Raw genomic sequence first — 22,604 nt, forward strand, 5'->3', positions numbered from 1 at the left:
CACAATAAGGCAAGTGAATTAAGCCATATTTGTTTACGACTGAACATAATTAACATATGGAGATATGTATACATGGAGTAATAGGGACAGATCTCAACAATCACGTAAAGATAAATTGTTCTTCAAAAGTTGGAGACCAGTTAGTTTGTTAAAATCTTTAATTTTTGCAAAAACAACTTGAGAAAAATCTAAGTGCAATAATTGATGAAGAGCAGTCAGCTTTTCTGAAAGGCTGCTATATTGGAAATAATATTAGTTTAATTTTGAATTTAATTAATTATCCCAGATGATTGTTTTATATTATTTTATTGGTTTCTATAAAGGGTTTGACACTATTGAACATCCGTTTATGTTCAAAGTTATTGATTTCTTTTGTTTTGGTATTTTTTTTCAAAACGCTTTATAATGTTGTAATAGTTCAGTCCAGTTATCTGTCTGAGTTTTGATATGGACTGTGGGATCAGAAAAGTATGTCCTATATCACATTTTCTCGGGTCATGACTGCTCATATATATGTTTATTTATCTTATTTATTTTTATTTTTATTTTAAGCACTGTGTGACCCCTCCTTGTCTGTGATAGGCGCTATATAAATTAACTTTACTTACTTACTAAACATATCAAAAAAGCAAGTTTTTAAAGAGTTTGGTAAAGAGATTAAACTTAGCCGATTAGCAGATGATACCACAAATTTTGTCAAAAACAGTGACGAAATGTATGAAGTTATTAAATAATCTTTGCATTAAAGATGGATAATAAGTCCATGTTATTCTCTCTTAAAAACTGTGTCCTGAAGTGAATTTGTGGGATACCAATTAAAGACCATGTCACATACCTTGGGAAACCAGTTCAATTTTACCCCTGGCATGAATTATTCACTGCAAAAAAAAGGTTGTTCTTAGTTTTTGTCTTGTTTCTAGTCAAAATATCTTAAAGTTCTTGAATCAAGAAGCACTTTATTGACAAGTAAAAAATATTTTCTTGTTTTCAGGAAAAATAAGTCAAAATTGAGTGAGTTTTTCCTTAAAACAAGCAAAATAATCTGCCAATGGGGTAATAATCTTATTTCAAACCAAAAATAAGATATATAATCTTGTTTTCAGTTTGGATTAAGATTATTTTGCTTACCCCATTGGCAGATTATTTTGCTTGTTTTAAGGAAAAACTCACTTGATTTTCACTTATTTTTCCTAAAAACAAGAAAATAATTTTTACTTGTCAAGAAAATACTTCTTGATCTAAGAATTTTTAGATATTTGGACTGGAAACAAGACAAAAACTCTAAGTAAGAACAGCATTTTTTTGCAGTGTTTGTATGTTTATTTGTTTTGTACTTGTTGTGAGTTGTATATGCTTATAGAAATCTCTGTATATTTTTTGAATTAACAAATAATAATAATAAACGTTTATTACATTAGATAGCGAGGGCGGGGTTTGTGACCTATACTGCACTCAGCCACCTGGGGGCGATCGAGACGCTTTGGCTTCACTTTCTGATAAAGAGCAGAGGAGATCAACATCTGAGGAAGATCGGGTACATCATCAACGGTGTTCAAAGGTAAAATAACTCGCCTATCGTTATTAATAAACATTATTTAACATAACAGTAATTAGCACAAATGGGATATTGTTACATAAATGCTTGATAGGCTATGTAGTTTAAACGTCGTGCTAAGAAATACAGACGAAATCACGGAGTCACCCGTCATGCCCCAATAAAGATGCTAACTTTGAATTAATTAAACAATACACGAATGAGTTCATGTTGAAATAAATCTATTGAGTTTGTCTCGTGAAATCACATTCTGTTCCCGCATGACAACAATATCCACTCATTTAAAAATCCTAAATTATATTGTGTATAATCTTTATTTCGCTATTAAACATATACAATTATTATAGCCGTGTAGAGATTATAATCTCGCGATAGAAGCTAAGTGTAAACGCGTTATCCCGCGGTTATTGCGAGGATGAATTCATTGTTTTGATGATTTTTATTCCAGTAAATCCTCCATTCTTCTTCACTCTCTAATAGGGTTGCCAACCTCAGCAAAGGAAAATAAGGGACAATCTTTGTTCTTTATAGGAAAATAAATGACAATATAAGGGACACTCAAAATATTTGTACTGTACCACAATGTTGTATAAAAAGTCTCTTTTTTTTGCCTGGGTTAAATGCTAAAATGAATCTCAGACATAAACACATTTTGCTTAAGCTATACAATTAAAATATCACGCCCATTACATACAAACCACCTGCCCGAGCACATAAAGCTTATAATGAGGAGCAGACTGTTCTTTTCAAGTGTCATTTTAAGTATACTTTACGTGACAGTTGAGTTTGTTAAAAAAAAGTTAATGTGCATGTAATAGGCTTTGATAAATTTTTATAAACACAGCAACTGATTAAATGTAGACATGTATGTAGAAATGTTACAGGGTGATTCTCTGAATTGGGTGCCCTTCAAGTCCCCCAAACTTACTTCAAAGATTTTCAATTGAAGGAAATCACAAAATGCATTTTAACGCTGTCAATTAATAGAACCAGGTGCCTTTGCGTTATAATGCAACACAATTGCTTTTTTAAAATTTTAATTTAAAGATAATGGGTTGCCTAAGTAGTAGACAACAAGCATGTTTGCATGTCCTCACTAACCATCATTACATTTTCATTGAATATCAAACAAATAAAAAGTGCAATTAATACCAAAATGTTGCTGCTAATATAATCATATGTTGGTCTATTTTAACTAAAATATAAATATATATATAAAAATGCATTAATTATATATGAAATTGCAATATTTATACACGTCCTCCAGTTTGTTTTCAACCCTGTCACGCCATACTATTTACCCCCCTATAAAAATAATGGATCAATCCCTGTGGCATCACATCCAGAAGTGACATCACACAAGTCTCTTGAAGAACATGCTGCAAAGAAAGGCAAGTGTCAGTATCTTTTCTTACCTATATTTCATGTTTTTCACTGTCAGATTTAGATTGTCAGGCTCAACATTTCAACTCTGTTGTATGACTAAATTATAGTAAACAACGGTTTAAGATGAATTAAATAATAGTTTTGCAAAACATTACAATTTTATGATGTCCTAAATGCCATGTGGTGCTACTGTCTTAGCTAAGTATGGAGTTAGAGCTACTGTTTGCCAAAAACTTCAACCCCGTCACATTCAACCCCGTCACATTTTTTATTATAACAGGGTTGAATCGTTGTGACAGGGTTGAATGTTTGACACTTCTTAGTAGATTACTCAATTGTAGACTTGTTGTACTGTGATGTGAACTGTCAGAAATAATTGATTATGGTATTTTATGTTCAATATTTTCAGACATCCCAATGGCAAAAACAGCAGCAGAGAGGCAAAGACAGTACAGAGCAAGAAGGGATGCAGACCCAGAGAGAAGGGAAAATTATCTCAGGAGTGAGCGTGAAAGGTGGAAAAGGGACACAGAGGCAGGGAAAAAGAAAAAAAATAAGCAATCTGGGTGACAGAGCTAAACGACATAAGCGAAAGATGTGGAGGGATTTCTTTCTGAATAAAGAATGAATTAATGGACATGTTACAGTCCTGTTTTCAAAGTTCATATTAAGCACTAAAAACAAGTTTTAATCAAAATGAGATCCCAGCAAGGTAGTTTTCCATAGTCTATGTTGTTTTTATAAGGGATTTTTTTGGACCAAATGGAAAGATCGATTGATGTTTGTGATTAATTAATGCTTAATGCTTTTGATTTAATGTTAAATACTTACTAAAATGTTTGTTTGTTTTTGCCAACTTTAATAAAATAAAATGTTATTGAATGTGATATCATTAATTTTATAGGTAAGAAATCCATACTATATTGAAATAATGATCATCACTTCAACCCTGTTATCATTTTCAACCCCGTTATGCTGAGTTCAACCCTGTTATTTGATAGTTTTTATTAATATTTTTGTGATAAGAAGACAAATTAGGTCAATGTTTGTTTTGCTGTGTGCAGAACTTACAGGACAGTCTGAAAAAATATGAAAGCCTGATTAAATCCTAATGTTAATGCATATTTTGTGATAAGATATGAAGACCAATGTTAGATACAGTTTTCATGACCTGATTTGGTATTCAAATGGTGAGTATTTAAAAATAAAATTCTACATGCAATAAATGATATCAAACAAGGGACATCTCATTGAAAAGCTTCTACAAGAATTTACTTGAAAATCTTTTTAAATCATATTTAAACAGGGTCCAAGTGGTCTGTGACGGGGTTGAACTCCAAAACAACTTTCAGTAAGAAAAAACACTCAATATCAATTAGAATTTCATGCCTGAGGTGGGAAAATGTTTTTTCTTAAAGGTTGTACTAATCCACTATCACATGAAATGATCAGAAATATAACTATTTAAGGTATATATTAAAAAAAAAGGTATGACCCAAAAGGCACCCATCTCAGAGAATCACTCTACAGTAAATGTAAAATTTTGTCTTGTATCCCAGCTAACCAAAATACGTGACTGTTACGTAACTGCAACGTAATTTGGTGACCAAACTTTCGTCGTGGCGACGTAACTAGTTACGTTGTGGCAACCGGAAAAGTGAAATTCCCGGATACGTTGCCACAACGTAACTTTGTGACGTTGCCAGTTAGTAACTGCGACGTCGTGGCAACGTTGTGTATCAATAGTTGTGTGTTGGTAATCAGTTGGTAATTTTTATATTTATTTGTTTTTCTATGGGCGGACATGCAGTAGTTTAACCTAATTTATGTCCTCATTTGCCCAAACTAATTTAAAGGCTATTCCAACAGCTGTGAATGATGAATGCAGACCTCAAAATGAATTAAATTCATTTATTTTGAAAAACACACAGAACATGATCAAAACTCTAAATAAAAATAATAAAATACACTCAAACTATAAATAAAAACATATAGCCTACAGCGAAACATAAAAGCATTCAAGACGTTTTGCACTCAGTATTATTAAAAACATATGCTATGCTAGCGTAACATTTTGCTAACATATATTTCAGACGATCAAGGAAAGATACCATATAATCACAGAGGTAAACATATTAACAAAAGTACTTAGTAGACTGTGGGTAATGTTACTTAACCAATCTGACGCAGTTGTTGAACTTTATTGCTATATAAAACTGACGAAAAACACGGAGAAACATCGCTGTCCTCTCCAGCAGCTTGAATGTTTTCCCGGTTGCCATGGCAACTCTAACGGCCACCAGCACTAACGTAAACATAACAATAAAAAAAGGTTTTGTGTCTTTCCAAAGTTAACTTTATACATTTTTATAAAAGCCATTTATTTGTTGTCACCTCGGAAAAATAAATTCTTCTCTCAGAAAAATTAACTTTACTCTCTTGTCAACATACTGTGCGCGCGGCGCGCACTCCATTTGTGGAGGCGCGCGCTGTATGTCACGTCACTTTATATAAAGCAGTTATCCATATTCTGACTTGGTGAAAAGAAACTATTTTTTTCTTAAGGGACATTTCAGTCTTGTGTCTGACGTTTAATTACACATTTTAAATGGCAAATTCTGTTAATAATAACATATAAAGAACGCGTAAATGATGGTAATGAAATTACGAGCACATGACATTGCTATGACGTTGCTGTTACGTTGCCAGTAAGTTATGGAATGACCATTATATTACGAATAGAGTACGTATCTGGTACGTCCTTGGTTTTCTTATAACGTTAGGAGATCGTACTGACGACGTTGTGATATGGTAATTTGATGGTAATAATGTTACGGGCATACAACGTTGTAGTTACGTTACTAGTAAGTCATGGAATGACCATTATATTACGTATAGAGTACGTATCTGGAACGTCTTTGGTAATCTTGTAACGTTAGGAGAACGTACTGACGACGTTGTGAGATGGTAATCTGAAGGTAATGAAATTACTGGCATGCGACGTCGTAGTTACGTTGTCAGTTAGTAAGTCATGAAATTACCAAAAAGTACGAATACAATACGTAACTGTTACGTCGTGTGTTAGCTGGGATGTTTCACATTTTTATGAACAGTGCAAACAAACGTGCAAAAATTCAAAAGATTAAAGTGCAAAAAAAAAAAAAAAAAATCCCCCCAATTCTTCTCAGGACCTCTCATTTTTTTCACAGCCAGTATGTTTGGAAGATCTGCTGTTTGAAGCGCTGTCATCCACTTTTCAGCTGTGCTGCCACTGGTCATGTTCTCTCAGTTTCTGCTAAATGGAATTGGCAGTGACACACTCATTGTGAAGTGCATCCATGTTGATTTGTAGCTTTTGAATGAGCTTAAGTGTCTCTGCAACCTTCTCCATATCACCAAAGGAAAGTTTTTCAGACTGAGTTTTTTCCTTCTTTTTGCAGAGCTTGAGAAGAATGCATAGATTTTGAGAACAATGTTCTCTACATCAACTGATCCACTGCATGTTTTACTGTATTGTGGACAATGTGGGCATGACAGTTGCCTGTTAGGAGGTAGCTGTTCTTCTTCTTCAACTTTGTGTAAACTGAGTTGTGAACACCATAATTCACATTTGTATTGTCTGCACTAAATGTAGACACTTGATCCAGGGTAAGTGACAGTTTTTCAATACATGCCACAATGCCATCAGAAGACTCGTCAGGATTCATAATTTTTTGGGTTACTCCACTCTCAGGAGTGAAATACTGAATAGACAGGAAACATCTTTTGATTGCCCTTGTTAGATGCATCTGTTTGAAGGGAAAATGGGATGGGTTTCGAGCCCTTCAAAGTATTAACCACTTCAGCAACTGACTTGCGGGCAAGGATGTGGTCTCGGCTTTTGTGCGTCCACAGGACATTTTCTTCACTATCTTTGAGTCACTGACTGTCCAATGCAGTACACAGCAAAATCCCCAGAGTTAAATCATCTCTGCTCAGATTACATATGCACCCTCTCTATATAGTGTTAAAGTAACACTGAAGCAGAGTGAAAGTTAATGAGATATTTAAGTGATTAAAGGGTTAGTTCACCCAAAAATGTTCATCTTCAGAACACAGTTTAAGATATTTTAGATTTAGTCCGAGAGCTTTCTGTCCCTCAATTGAAAGTGTTCGTACGGTAGACTGTCCATGTCCAGAAAGGTAATAAAAACATCATCAAAGTAGTCCATGTGACATAAGTGGGTTGTTCGAAAATACATTTTGGTCCAAAAATAACAAAAACTACGACTTTATTCAGCATTGTCTTCTCTTCCGGGTCTGTTGTCAATCCGCGTTCACGACTCCTCAGTGACGCTCCGCAGGAGACTCCGAATTATCCACTGCAGCTAAGCCAGGACACCAAGTCAGAAGGCAAGCAGCTACACCTTCTACCAGTCTGCTTCCAGTAGCAGCTGAGAAAGAGGAATTTGTAACCACAGTTTTAACTGGTGTTCCCCAGTCAACCCCACTGAAATCCTACGACAGACAAAGTTCTGTGCGAGAAGCTAAGGATTCTGTGTCAAAACTTCGGTTGGTGCTATCAACTCCAGAGTCAGCGAAGGACCCATCCCGTCTGTCAACATCAAGGACATACTATGCCATGCCTGTCATAAAGTCCTTTCAATCTGTAAGTATATATGTCAGAACAATATTTTGTTTACAAAATAACTATGCAAGCTATTGTTTCACATGTAAAGTTTTTTTGTTCTGTTGTTGTATTGTTATGGTATACTTGTGTTCAACTTATGCTATTTTTTTTACTGAAGCACTACAATCAGTGTTTTTCTTTCCATTTTTTCTAATTGTAGGATGAACAAGCATTAGCTGAAAATCTTTCTGAAGAGCTTTCTTTGGATGTCAGCATGCTTTCTCTGGATCCTCCATCAGACAAGAAGGACTTGAGTTTCGCTCCACTAAGTTCCACTACGTCTACATCAACTCCAAATACAAAGGAAGAAGAAGGAAGTGGTACATACAAAGAAAGAAAATGGATAGTCAATGAGTCAAATTTAATGCAGTTGTTTACCAGATGCCCTCAATGTGGACAAACTGTAATTGACACTAAAAAGTTTTCATTTGGTAGCCTCCTTCATGTCAGTTGGGAATGTATAAACGGCCATGAACTCATGCAACGAAACTCGTGGAATGGCAGACAACCTTCTTGTGGCAGCGTCTACTCTATTCACTGGTGCTACTTATTTTGACATCGCAGATTGGGCTGCCTGCCTCAATGTACAAATCCCACAGAAAACCACCTTCTATGCGATCCAGTCCTCGTATTTAATCCCTGTTATCGATGTTTTCTTCAAGGAGCAACAGGCAAAACTACTTGAAGACTTGAGGTTGCAGAACATTTTGTAAGAAGGTGCAAATTTATTCTGATAGGTAAGCAAAAATCAAAAAATGTTTAAAAGTTCAACACTGTTAAAATACTGTGAGATTTCTAAATTTGCATCTTCATTCGATTGTCTTTTCAGTCCTGGATTCTCTGCCAAATACTGCACACTTGTCCAGTTGGTGCAGGTTAGTGAGCACATGAGTTTTTCCCCTCTTTATGACATGGTGACTTTACTGAAATTTGTTAAAATTTAAAGGTCCCGTTTTTCGTGGTTTTTTGAAGCTTTGATTGTGTTTATAGTGTGCAATATAACATGTGTTCATGTTTCGCGTTTAAAAAAACACAGTATTTTTCACATAATTTACTTATCTGTATACCGCTGTTTCCACTGCCATAAAACGGGCTGATGACTTCCTTGTTCTATGAAGTCCCTCCTTCAGAATACGTAACGAGTTCTGATTGTGCCAGTGGTTCCTGTGTTGTGATTCGACAGCAGTTTAGCGCTCCTTGCCCGGAAAGGTCACGCCTCTTACCATAACGTGGAGATGCACGCGCTCAGTGTTATTGTAAAAGTGTATTTTTACCCTATCAATTTGAGCCGGAATCAGACCCGGTGATTGAACTGCGGGATGAAAATAACAGCGTTTCGACGACATGGCGACAAAAAAAACTGTCAAAAAGTCAAAAAACTGTTTTAGTGACGTCATTGAAGAAGGAAGTAGAGGGATGTAGTCCAAACTGGCCGTTCGATGTAGGCGACTTCTGTTAAATAAAATATCTCGCTTGGCATTGAACTTTGAGCTTTAAAATTTTACAGATTTTATTTATACTCTAACAACAACATTACACACTAACTAAAGTTTGAAACATGGGATCACGAAGAACGGGACCTTTAAGAAAATTAAAAAAAAAAAAAAATTGTACCTATTTCCCAAATATAATCCGTCAAAAGTAGTAAAAACTATTGATTACTACCTTATTACAGGTTACTGAAGCAACAAGCTCTGTTGCCATGGAACCAGTAGCCCTCAAAAGGTGTGTAACTTTCTTTTGGACAGTGGATTAAAAATAGACGTGATCACCACGGACAGGTCTCCCTCAATAAGCAAGACTATGAGGGTCGATTACCCTCGTATACAACATGAGTTTGACATCTGGCATGTAGTAAAGGGTATGTATAGCTTGCTTTACAAGTTATTATTGTTCTTCTAGAGTAGTATTACCTGAATGTTACATACAGGTCCTTCTCAAAAAATTAGCATATTGTGATAAAGTTCATTATTTTCCATAATGTAATGATAAAAATTAAACTTTCATATATTTTAGATTCATTGCACACCAACTGAAATATTTCAGGTCTTTTATTGTTTTAATACTGATGATTTTGGCATACAGCTCATGAAAACCCCAAATTCCTATCTCAAAAAATTAGCATATTTCATCCGACCAAAGGTAAAAGAAAAGTGTTTTTAATACAAAAAAAGTCAACCTTCAAATAATTATGTTCAGTTATGCACTCAATACTTGGTCGGGAATCCTTTTGCAGAAATGACTGCTTCAATGCGGCGTGGCATGGAGGCAATCAGCCTAATTAACTCTAAACACCTGTGGCACTGCTGATTACTCAAAACCGCAATTATGGAGGCCAAGGATGCTTCCAGATAGCGGCCTCATTGAAGCTCATCCAGAGTGTTGGGTCTTGAAAGAAATCTCTCAACGAATTTCTCTTCACAATGCTGTATCCCACAGGCATTCTCTATGGGAAGTTCAGGTCAGGAGAGTTGGCAAAAAACGCTGCACAATTGAGCACAGTAATACCATGGTCAGTAAACCATTTACCAGTGGTTTTGGCACTGTGAGCAGGTGCCAGGTCGTGCTGAAAAAACGAAATCTTCATCTCCATAAAGCTTTTCAGCAGATGGAAGCATGAAGTGCTCCAAAATCTCCTGATAGCTAGCTGCATTGACCCTGCCCTTGATACCAAACACAGTGGACCAACATCAGCAGCTGACATGGCACCCCAGACCATCACTGACTGTGGGTACTCGACACTGGACTTTTTTCGGAGAAAGCAAATTTTGGCATTTCCTTCTCCCCAGTCTTCCTCCAGACTCTGGCACCTTGATTTCCGAATGACAATGCAAAATGCTGAAGTCCAGTGTCAAGTACCCACAGTCCAGTGCTGCTTCTCTGTAGCCCAGGTCAGTTGCGCTTCTGGTCCGCTGTTTCTGGTTCAAAAGTGGCTTGACCTGGGGAATGCGGCACCTGTAGCCCATTTCCTGCACACGCCTGTGCACGGTGAAAAGCTCTGGATGAAGATTTCTACTCAGCAGACTCAGTCCACTGCTTCCGCAGGTCCCCCAAGGTCTGGAAATCGGTCCTTCTCCACAATCTTCCTCAGGGTCCTGTCACCTCTTCTCGTTGTGCAGCGTTTTTTGCCACACTTTTTCCTTCCCACAGACTTCCCACTGAGGTGCCTTGATACAGCACTCTGGGAACAGCTTATTCGTTCAGAAATTTCTTTCTGTGTCTTACCCTCTCGCTTGAGGGTGTCAATGATGGCCTTCTGGTCGGCAGTCTTACCCATGATTGCGGTTTTGAGTAATGAACCAGGCTGGGAGTTTTTAAAAGCCTCAGGAATCTTTTGCAGGTGTTTAGAGTTAATTAGTTGATTCAGATGATTAGGTTAATAGCTCGTTTAGAGAACCTTTTCATGATATGCTAATTTTTTGAGATTTTGATGGGTTTTCATGAGCTGTATGCCAAAATCATCAGTATTAAAACAATAAAAGACCTGAAATATTTCAGTTGGTGTGCAATGAATCTAAAATATATGAAAGTTTAATTTTTATCATTACATTATGGAAAATAATGAACTTTATCACAATATGCTAATTTTTTGAGAAGGAACTGTATACTGTTTTAAATGCAGCTTAGATTTGTGGTGTTGTGGAAACAACAGGTTCACAGTATTATTGAAGTACTGAAGGTAGTGTCTACATGCTCTGTTTTGACCCCAAAACCTATTGATCTGAAATAATAAAAATGTAAATTTTTTTGGAAAGGGTTCTTCTGAAGAAATGCTGTCAATTGCAAAAAAAAAAGTCAAGACCTCCAGCCTTGGATAAAAAGTATATGCAACCATTTGTGGTATGCATGTGCATCCTGTGGCGGTAACCCCCATGTATGTTATCTGCAATATTTCACAATAAAAATATACATTTCTGAATAAATAAATGTATGTAATTATTTTTTCCCCCAGCTTTTAACTGAGAAATGGAAATCCCTTCTCCACCACATTTGTGGTGTACACAGATGGACGGCGAAAAGAATGTGATCACGAAGTCCTGACCAACAGCGACGAAAAAGGAATCTCCTTCATTTCGCACTCTGTCAACGCTAGTATTAAATCCAAGTCTCCTGAAGGACCTGAGACAAATGGCCTTATTCAAGCATACAGGCAAGTTGCTTGTAAACAACACATTTTAATATTTGCTACGTAATTGTTCATTGTACATTGTTTATTGTGGTTTCTCAGGGAGTCTTGAGGTGTACCACTCTGTTCTCCTGAAGTACTGTCAGAAGAACCTCCACTTTCACTACTCCTCAATGGCTGCTCGCACACAACTGGCTGTCCTTGATCACAATGAAAATGTGAACCGTGAACAGGCCACAACCTCATCAGGCAAGTACACAGCATATGTTGTACAATGTTGTATGTTGTATTTTAAAGTACACGTACATATAGACATATTTCTGAAGTAGGTGAAATGGACAGGTACACAGAGGTATGCTTGGTTATTATTTCTTGCAGTAAGTACTAATTTTTTTACTTTTTTTGCACTGTTTTAGGTGTTCCACGATACAATGTGGTTTTTCCCAAGCATTCTAAGGAATGGGTGGCTAGGAAAATTTACGAACCCACAACCCAGAACTTTAGGAAGGAACTTCTGGTAAAAGTTATGGAGCGGCGCACTGTTGTTTTCAAGGACCCAACCTCGCAAGTTGTTGTTCCGGAATTACCACCGAACATTGCTACAAAACCCAAAATGAACAAAGCAGCAGCAATTGAAAAGCATGTTTCAAGGTTTCAAAAGTAGACGGCCTTGTTCTACATCATTCCTTTTGAACTTTTTTTCCCCATGTTTGCCACAATTTTGCAGCACATACGTTTTGAGGTATTTTGTAGGATACATTTCACAATGTAAAAAAAAGTGCCGAGAGCACCAGAGAACTGCATGTAAATATCTATAATACATATCATAAATAAAACTTTTACTATGGATTGACTCTGACTGAAGTTGAATGTGCTACTTGTAACAAAAGTTTTTGATTTATACAGGGTTCCCGCGGGGTCTTAAAAAGTCTTAAAAAGTCTAAAATTCTGAACTTTAAATTTAAGGCCTTAAAAAGTCTTAAAAACTTTTTCACTAAATTTCATTTAGTCAGGTCTAAAAAATTTTTAACCCATTTCCAGAAACGCTACCTGCTGAAAGTTATTACAAAGTAGCAAAAAAGTAGCGAGTCGTAGTTCTTTCTGGGGTATATTGGTGTTGGTACACGCGTTGATAAAACTACAAATCCCGTGATAAATGCAATAACTTACCTGCCCTACTCCTCAGAGTTTGTTAAAGTTCGGCTACGTGTGGAAAATGGGAAAGTGTACTTTCAACGAGACATGGCTAGATCACAGCGATTTCTGCTGTTGGTTACAAGCGGTGTGTAGTGTAGGCCTATAGGCGACCGTTATTTTATGGTTTCCATGGTGACGCGTCATTGAATGAATGATGATCTGCTTTTATGTCATTTTTCCTTTTTTATTCAGAATATTCACAAATGTGTTAGCTATGGCATGAAAATCTGATATTCCGATTGTCAAATACATGCAAGTGGAAGTGTATTGTTGTTTAAACACCTTTATAACGATCTCGTTAGTTGAGCTGTATGCGCGATATAATTTTATGACACAAAATTTTGAAATGTAGGCTTAAATCAAACACATTTTAATTCAGATTCTGTATTTTTATATATATATATATATATATATATATATATATATATATATAAACGGAAAACAAAACAACGAAAAAACAGCTGGCTGAGCCCTAGAGGGTGGGGAAAAGGGGTGGGCGGCTGCCCATTTGGCACGTTGTTGTGTGTGGAAGGTTACTAATGTGATTGCTTTATCTGTAAATTAAATTAATGCTTTTTCAATGATTGAATTCATTGAAATAAAATGTTTTTTTCAGAATTTCTTTGATTTTAATATTTTTTGGTAATGCGTCGTGTAGGTCTTAAATTTCAATCTTCATGGTCTTAAAATGTCTTAAAAAGGTCTTAAATTTGACTTACTGAAACCTGCATGAACCCTGTTATAGCCTCTAGGTAACAAACTGTACAACATATAAATGTTTTTTTCTTTTTTATTTAAATATTACAAAAAAAAAACTGTCCACATTAAGGGTTAGTCTTCAGTAACAAGAAAAATATAAAAATTATTCTAAAAAAATCAAATCAGTCCAAAAGCTTCTTCAGCTTCTTTGAAACCCACATACGTTCCAGATGATGATGGGTATCTTTCACGTATGCTCCGCACCACACACGATGGCAGAACTTTCCTGTTGTTCCCAGTTTTTCTCCTTTGAGTATCCACTCCAGTACAACATGGTATGCCACCAGTCTACACTGACTGTAAACGATAATGAAGATACATTGTTACTACAATGGCTGTATGTGTAACAAGTCATTGTAAAAAAAATAATAATAATAACATTAAATAAATACTTACTCTGCAGTTAGTGTGCCACCTGGTCCTTCAGGCCTCGGTCGTCGCTTCCAATTAACTTTAGGTAAGTGAAAAAACACTGGCGGCTCAGCAGGGGTGGAAAGCCGGTATCCTCCGTTATACAGTGCAATGCAGATGTCATCTCAGATGCGGCATTACTATGTCCCACTCAGGTGCAGCACAAGCTCTCCAGTTCTGTAGGCATCGTATGGCAATGAAGACATTTACACCACCAGGTCTCCATTGCTCTTTGCCTTTCCGAAGCTTGTGACAAGCCGGTTGCTGCTGTGTAGGAGCTTCTTCCATCGCTCTTAGTTCTTCGTCCGTGTATTCGGGTTCAAATAAATATGGCTGAGCAAAAAAATGCAAGTCTTCCTCTGTGTTGAAATCCTTAGACATGTTTGAAAAGATTGTTTTGTTGTTCACCAGATAACACGTCAGCAACGTCTTACGTTAAGTCGTGAATGTGGCTTGACAACAGACCCGGAAGAGAAGACAATGTTGTAGTTTTTGTTATTTTTGGACCAAAATGTATTTTTGATGTTTCAACAAATTCTAACTGAACCCACTGATGTCACATGGACTACTTTGATGATGTTTTTATTATCCTTTCTGGACATGGACAGTATACCGTACATACATTTTCAATGGAGGGACAGAAAGCTCTCGGACTAAATCTAAAATATATTAAACTGTGTTCCGAAGATGAACGGAGGTCTTACAGGGTTTGGAATGACATTAATGAGGGTGAGTCATTAATGACATAATTTTCATTTTTGGGTGAACTAGCCCTTTAAGTTACGATTGAGCGTTAGTGATGAACACCTGCTGTTAACAAGCATAATCACTGAAAAGAAACACAATAACTACAAAGGACTTCCAGCCACAGCCTTAGATGAAGTCAACTGAAGATAAAAGACATTAAATCTCTCAAGATCTGATTAAACAACTCCACAAACAGCATATTATCTCATTTACTTTAACATTAACTTTTAGCTTCAGTGTTATTTCAACTCTATGTAGAGAGGGACCATATGTTCTCTGAGCAGAGTTGATTTAACTCTGGGGATTTTGCTGTGTAATTTATTAGAACAGTCAGAACTGACATAGCTAATTTTGCACTTTACAGGTGGTAACATGAGCCAACTCAGCTGCAGTAACCTAAAAGTAAAAATGACCAAGAGGATCAAGATCGCAGTTATTAGCATCAAAGTGAACAGTATAATAATAACCGTGATGTGGTTTCAGTCTTACAGCACCACATCAGCCTCCTGGGTCCTTTGCTGCCGTTCGTTCCGTCGATGGGTCTCTGTGGACGCATGTTGTTTGACGTCGCAAACACCGCCATGACTTACAGAAAAATCCCTCTTACACAATTTACAATTAGCTTGATGCATATTTCCCTGGACTTCGCCAAGCCATGGTTTCTCGGTTCTGTTTTATATTTTTGTAAACGCTTTTTTCCTTTTACAAGTTGGACTAGTAAGACTTGCCATAATAAGCTACTCGGTGTAAACCTCCCGCCACTGTCAGCTAGCATTCAGCCTGGATGAGCCCGGTAACGTAGCAACAACCAATGACAGAGAGCTGTCACTCTCACGTGAGCGTGAACACACACACACTCATGCACAAACACATCTCATGTATGTGAGTTCACTCTTTAATTCTGTAAATGTTATGTACATACCACTACTTTGCAAAGAATTTATCAATTGGACATTTACATACGTCCTCTCTAATCTACATATGGCCAATACGGAACAAACTGTGTTCCGTATGGGTTTTATACGGAATGCTACTTTGATGTCTTAAATACAGGAATGATTCTGTATTATACGGAACGGTTGGCAACCCTACTCTTTAACCACTTTAACAGCTTGAAACCATTTAAAACTGTAGTTTAAATGAATGCAAAATTTATGCAAAATTAATAGACATGCATTTTATTTATTTATTTGCACTGTTTTACAGAAATAAAACAATAAATAAATAAGTATTGGTTCTGTGAATCAGTTATATAGCAGTCTGAGATGGTGAGAGTTTTCATTTCTGCACATAAAACTGTTAATGTTAGATCTAATTACTTTACAACAATCAATGTTATAAAATCAAACCATGTTTAATAGTTATAGTTAATTCATAGTTATTTAGCAGTAGATGTTGAAGATGAGTGTCATTAGTGTTTGTTTTTGTGTTATGTCATATTGTGAGAAATATCAGTATTGTCTTTCAGTAGAGCAGTTTTATAGTATTTTCTCATTGTGACTCAAATAATCAGTTTCTAACAGTAAACACTCATAATATGCTTTTGACTGTTTTTTGGCTATTATTTATATTTAGAATATTTACATTATTTGTATTCTTCTATATAGACATCAATATAAAACATACATTTTTTATTTTTGCAGATCAGCTCCTCCCACACTGGAATTCATCATCAGTGAAGCTCCTCCCACTGCAATCACATCATCAGTGAGGCTCCTCCCACAGCAGTTCATCAATAAATGCAGGAATATGAGCATCAGAGGAGCATCAGAGCATCAGGAAGAGCTGAAATCTGCAAAGACTGAGTTTATTAAAGAGGACAGTGAGAACATGAGTGATCCAGAACCCTGCAGAATGAAACACACTGAAGATACTGAAGAACAAAGAGGTTGGTGTTTATTCTTCATTCATTCATCCTAAAATAAAAGAATACACAATCATGTTTTCTTTTCTTTCTTTTTTTTTATTCTGCAATGTAAAAAAAACAAACAAACAAAAAATCAGCATGCAACCTCTAGTACAGCTTCAAATGCACATTCTGTATTATGTTATGTAGTAATGTACAGGTCCAGAGTAGCCATCGGAGGATTTCGGGAGAATTCCTGGTGGGCCACTCATGAATTGGGGAAATTGGTGGTAGTTCTAGTAGCAGCGAAGCAACGGTTTGCTTATACACCTGAAATCTGAAGCTTGCACATGCACAGCTCTTCATAGTGGTTATGCTACTAGGCACTACTACTAGGTAGAATGAAGGAAAATAATGTAAATTTAGAATAATTAATGGGGTGACAACTTGTAAATATAAGTGTAATAATTCAAAACAAATGTCCAAAAAAATCTCTTTCTTGCTGCCCTAGACCTATAGGCACACGCCGGCCCTTTATATAGCAAATGACAATAATTCTAAAATGTAAGAATATACAACCCACTCCACTTGACTGCATAAAGTTAATGGAATGAAAAGTTGAGAATCGAAACCCTCAACCTTCAGGATACTAGTCTGACTGTCTCACCATTAGGCCACGACTGCCCCACAATTATCTACATTAGATAATTAGATCATTGTGTCAATGATCAAATATATTTAATAGTTCTCACTACAGAAACACAGGATTTGTGCCTATAATGTTTAAAAATTAATAATGGGAAGATTAGTAGTCCTAATTAATTAATCAAAAGGCATCAAGATGATCATAATATTTTATAGAAGTTGTCTATGTTATACTATTACATCAGGGCTCACTTTTATCTCCATTCACTCCATATTTCTCTCTTAGAATTGTTTTGATACACTGAAAATTAAATATTTTTTCCCCCTTTAATTTCAGACCTTATGGAAGTGAAGGAGGAGAGTGAAGAACTAAGTGAAGTGGAGGAGGAACATCATGACAAACCTGGAGAAAAACCTTTGAGTCGCTCAAAGACTAAAAAGACATTTTTAAAGAAAAGAAGAGCTGAGAAATCTACAACCTGCACTCAGTGTGGAAAGAGTTTAACAACTAAATATAGTCTTAATGTTCACATGAGAATCCACACCAGAGAGAAGCCGTTCACATGTGATCAGTGTGGGAAGAGTTTCACACAATCATCACACCTTAAGTTTCACATGAGAATTCACACTGGAGAGAAGCCAGTCACATGTGATCAGTGTGGAAAAACATTTGTTAAGACATCAAATCTAAAGACACACCTGACAGTTCATACAAAGGAGAAGCCACATTCATGTTCTGTGTGTGGAAAGAGTTTTTCACTGCTGTGTAGTTTAAAAGAACATCAAAAAATTCACACTGGTGTGAGAGAGTTCATGTGCTTTGAGTGTGGGAAGACTTTTAATACAGCAAACTGTTTAAGACGGCACCAGAGGATCCACACTGGAGAAAAACCTTACAAGTGTTCACAATGTGATAAGAGATTCAGTCAGCCATCATCGCTGAAAAAACACAAGAGGATCCACACTGGAGAAAAACCTTACAAGTGTTCACAATGTGATAAGAGATTCAAACAGTCTTCATGTCTGAAAAAACATGAGAGGATCCACACTGGAGAGAAGCCACACACGTGTGATCAGTGCAGAAAGAGTTTTTCTAGAAAAAGCCACCTGAAGCGACACATGAAGATCCATGTAGTGGAGAAACCACATCAGCACAGTCTGAAATAAGTAGTGCATCTGTATGTAATATGTATCTACAATTCTGCATTATGCCAAACAAGTAATTTGGTGATATCACTTTGTAAAAAAGAAAAAACAAGCGTCTGCGCACATATACACTCAAACATGCAAACCAATTTGGCTTTATTACTTTGTAATAAAGTTTATCTTCTGGCATCAAAACCCCAAGACTTCAAGAGTGATTTTTCACAGAGGAGACAAGCCACCACACATGCTATCAAATGGAGTATACCAAACTAATCTTCCAATCTTAACCACCCTGCTCCGAAGTTGGTCTTGAAACCCCGGCCTGTTTGCTGCTGGCAGGTTATGCAAGTACACTAACAAGAACGCTAAACACAGCATTCACAACATACTTTCACCTGGCTCCGCACCATGAGCCTCCGCTGACTGCGTACGCATCTTCCCAAATGGACAAGGCGTTTATACTTGACATGCTCACGGTTGTTCAATTTTTTTGGAAGAAAACTCAAAGAAACTGTTCTCTAAATCAGCAGGAAGCAGCGGTGAGAAGAAGTAAGGTACACGTGACAATGTTTATTCTAGTAGTTTACACTTCACCAAAACCAAACTGCAAAAAAATCATGTAAAATCCAGTAAACCATCTAGGTTATGTATGTAATCCTTGTTTCATAAGGGAGAGAATAGAGATGTACGTCAGAACTGAACCGACGAATTGGGATATCGGGGGTCACACGCACCGCCCCCCAAGCGGATAAATGTGGAAGCGGATGCACTTGCACTTTGTTTTTTCGTTGAGGAGGCGAGCATGTAGATGAGCATGTAGCCCACAGCAGCATCTGACATGTGACAGCAGAGCGGACTCTGCAGAGGGAAAGACATTGCTCACCGTAGGGAGTTTAACCATGGAATATACACAAATGGGACCACTGTAGGGGTCACAACATATGGCACCAAGCCAAACACAGGCGAGTAACTAGTGCTTGGCCTTGCATCAAACACTCCACAATGTCCAAGCTGCTATGATGGGGAACTCACTGGAGTAATGACCACACATATCCGTCCCAGAGGACGGGAGTGGCATTGCAAGCCGAACAGGTTCTTCGTGCTACCAGCCAGAAGGGGCGAGTGCATGGGAAGATACCAGTTCTACCGACTCTACATATATCTGTAAGAGGCAACTTCTCTAGTGGTGTGAGCACTCAACCCGAGTAAGCAAGGCATGCCTTGGGACTGGTATGCGAAGGCGATGGCATCCACTATCCAGTGGACAGATGAAGAGCTGGTCTGAGGTCGTAAAGCTTTGGGTTCTGTCCATGTGAAGGCACAAAGTGTGGACAGGACAGAGCAAAGCCAGTGCTGGGTCTGCCTCCTCCGAGGGCAGCGCTTGCAGGTCCACTACCTGATCTCTAAATGGAGTGGTAGGAACCTTGGGCACATATCCGGGACAAGGTCTCAAGATAACTTGAGTGTCACCTGGCCTGAACTCCAGGCACAATTCGTCAACTGAAAATGCATGCGGGTCCCCTACCTTCTTGATGGAGACCAATGCAATCAGGAGTACTGTCTTAAGGGACAGCTCTTTTAATTCACCTGCAACTCAATTGACTGCAAAAGCTCAAAGAGAGGTCCCCGTAGAGAGGTAAGAACCAGGGACAAGTCCCAATAGGGTATAGGGGTAGGGTGAGGCAGATTTAGTCTCCTTGCCCCCCTCAGGAACTTGACGATCAGGTCATGTTTCCCCAAAGATTTACCATCAACAACGTTGTAATGTCCAGCAATGGCAGCAACATACACCTAGAGGGTGGAGGGAGACAGCCTTTGGTCCAAACCTTCTTGCAGGAAGGAAAGCACTGACCTGATCGAACATGCTCGGGTGTCCTCCCACCATTCCACGAATAGGTTTCACTTCAGGGCATAGAGGTTCCTCGTAGAGAACCCTCAGCGTCCCATCCAGGGACCAGACATGGAGTTTCCAGAGGTCCGGACATGGGTGCCATAGACATCAGAAGGTCCTTCCTCAGAGGAATGGGCCAAGGAGGTGCTGTCACGAGGAGCATCAGTTCTGGAAACCAGGTCCGAGTGGGCCAATAGGGTGCCACTAACAGGACCTGCTCCTCTTCCTCCCTGACTTTGCACAGAAGCTGTGCAAGCAGGCTCACTGGGTGGAAACGCATACTTGCGAAGGTCCCGGGGCCAGCTGTGTGCCAGTTCATCCAAACTGAGAGTGCCCTCGGTCAGGAAATAAAACAACTGGCAATATGTTATGTCTGGAGAGGCAACAGATCTATCTGTGTGGCCCCGAAATGTTGCCAAATCAGCTGGGCCATCTAGGGATGAAGTGTCCATTCTTCTAGAGCAGAGGCTGCCGTGAGAGCTTGTCGGCTGCACGGAATGCCACGAATTGACCTCAGATGCTTCTGACTCCATAAGAGGAGATGTACGCAATGGTCACCGTGCTGTCCGTATGGACCAGCATGTGCTTGCCTAGTAACAGCTGTTTGAAGCGGCTCAGCACAAGATGTACTGCCAGCAACTCAAGGCAATTGATATACCACTGGAGTTGAGGCCCCGTCCACAGACGGGAGGATGCATGCCTGTTGTACGTGGCTCCCCACCGGGTGGTGGAATCTTCTGTGGTGACCACAATATGCCTGGACACTTGTTCCAGGGGAACTCTGCCCGCATAAACGAAGGGTCCAACCACTGAGTGAGGGAACGACGACAGCTCGATGTGATGGACACACGGAATGTGCCATGTTGCCAGGGCCATCTCAGGACTCGGCCGTGGAACCAGTACTGAAGCACTCGATCCGGGCAACATGAATGTGGCTACGGAAGCCATATGCCCCAGGAGCCTCTGAAATAATTTCAGTGGGGCCACTGTCCAGCTCTTGAGTGAGCAGGCAGTTCAACACATAGACTGGTTGCACTCTTCGATGAGGTGCGCTGTCTGGTTGACTGAGTCCAGTTCCATACTGAGGTAAGAGAACCTCTGCCTGGGGGCGAGTTTGTTCTTGTCCCAGTTGACCCGAAGACCCAACTGGCTGAGGTGAGTTAACACCAGATCTCAGACAGACAAGCACAGTATCATCTTTTAAATATGTCCTCAAGACTATCACAAGCTATCCAGCATTTAGTAATAAGATATTCTTATATTGATTGAGCTTACTGCAGCGTGCAGCACGTGTCTCATAGCAGCTGCCGAAACGCAGAGTAATGTTATAACATAATTTTCAACACACTCTAATCAATAAAAAAATAATAATAAAGAACGCATGATGAAAACTATAAAAATGACACACTTTAGGAAAAAAATTATTTGAAGTGTAATTTTATTGTTTAGTTTGTCTCATGTCCCAATTTCATGCAGCGGGGTTTATGACCTATACTGGGACCAACCACCTGAGGAGCGATCAAGACACAGTGGATTCACTTTTCAGGACTTGTGCGGCACACTTTCAGGACTTGTGTCGTTTCTCAATACCAAGTACGCAAACTTCAGACTTAGTTCAGACTTGACAAGTTCGACTCCGGAGAACGGACTCCCAAGGACGGGAGGACACAGAGCCAGCTCGCTCTGGCTACTCCGGTTATCTGCGTATGTATATTTTAGGCAACAATAAAATGAAATATGTTATAAAACACCACTCTGTCTCTTTCATTATCATTTAAAAAATCTTAAAGGTGCCATAGAATGGAAAATTGAATTTACCTTGGATAGTTGAATAACAAGAGTTCAGTACATGGAAATGACATACAGTGAGTCTCAAACTCCATTGTTTCCTCCTTCTTATGTAAATCTCATTTGTTTAAAAGACCTCAGAAGAACAGGCAAATCTCAACATAACACCAACTGTTACGTAACAGTCGGGATCATTAATATGTACGCCCCCAATATTTGCATATGCCAGCCCATGTTCAAGGCATTACACAAGGGCAGTATTAACGTCTGGATCTGTGCACAGCTGAATCATCAGACTAGGTAAGCAAGCAAGGACAATAGTGAAAAATGGCAGATGGAGCAATAATAACTGACATGATCCATGATAACTTAATATTTTTAGTGATATTTGTCTTTCTAAATGTTTCGTTAGCATGTTGCTAATGTACTGTTAAATGT

The 22,604-nt window shown here is 38.2% G+C and overlaps 1 protein-coding gene across 1 annotated transcript; it reads left to right on the plus strand.

The window, feature by feature from the left end:
• The first annotated feature begins 1,310 nt into the window (after positions 1–1,310).
• LOC125261367 (gastrula zinc finger protein XlCGF7.1-like) lies at positions 1,311–22,185 on the plus strand. Its single transcript, XM_048179943.1, has 3 exons — positions 1,311–1,558; positions 16,494–16,738; positions 17,679–22,185. Exons 2-3 carry the CDS (start codon positions 16,600–16,602, stop codon positions 18,506–18,508), a joined length of 969 nt encoding a protein of 322 aa, XP_048035900.1. The 5' UTR covers positions 1,311–1,558; positions 16,494–16,599; the 3' UTR covers positions 18,509–22,185.
• Positions 22,186–22,604: the final 419 nt, after the last annotated feature.

The sequence above is a fragment of the Megalobrama amblycephala genome, unplaced genomic scaffold (genome assembly GCF_018812025.1).
Source record: "Megalobrama amblycephala isolate DHTTF-2021 unplaced genomic scaffold, ASM1881202v1 scaffold405, whole genome shotgun sequence".
NCBI lineage: Eukaryota > Metazoa > Chordata > Actinopteri > Cypriniformes > Xenocyprididae > Megalobrama > Megalobrama amblycephala.

Coding starts and splice junctions, on each gene's coding strand:
- LOC125261367 (XM_048179943.1), top strand. CDS start 16,600: ATGAGCATCAGAGGAGCATCAGAGCATCAGGAAGAGCTGAAATCTGCA. Junction 16,739..17,678: donor AGATACTGAAGAACAAAGAG/GTTGGTGTTTAT, acceptor CTTTAATTTCAG/ACCTTATGGAAGTGAAGGAG.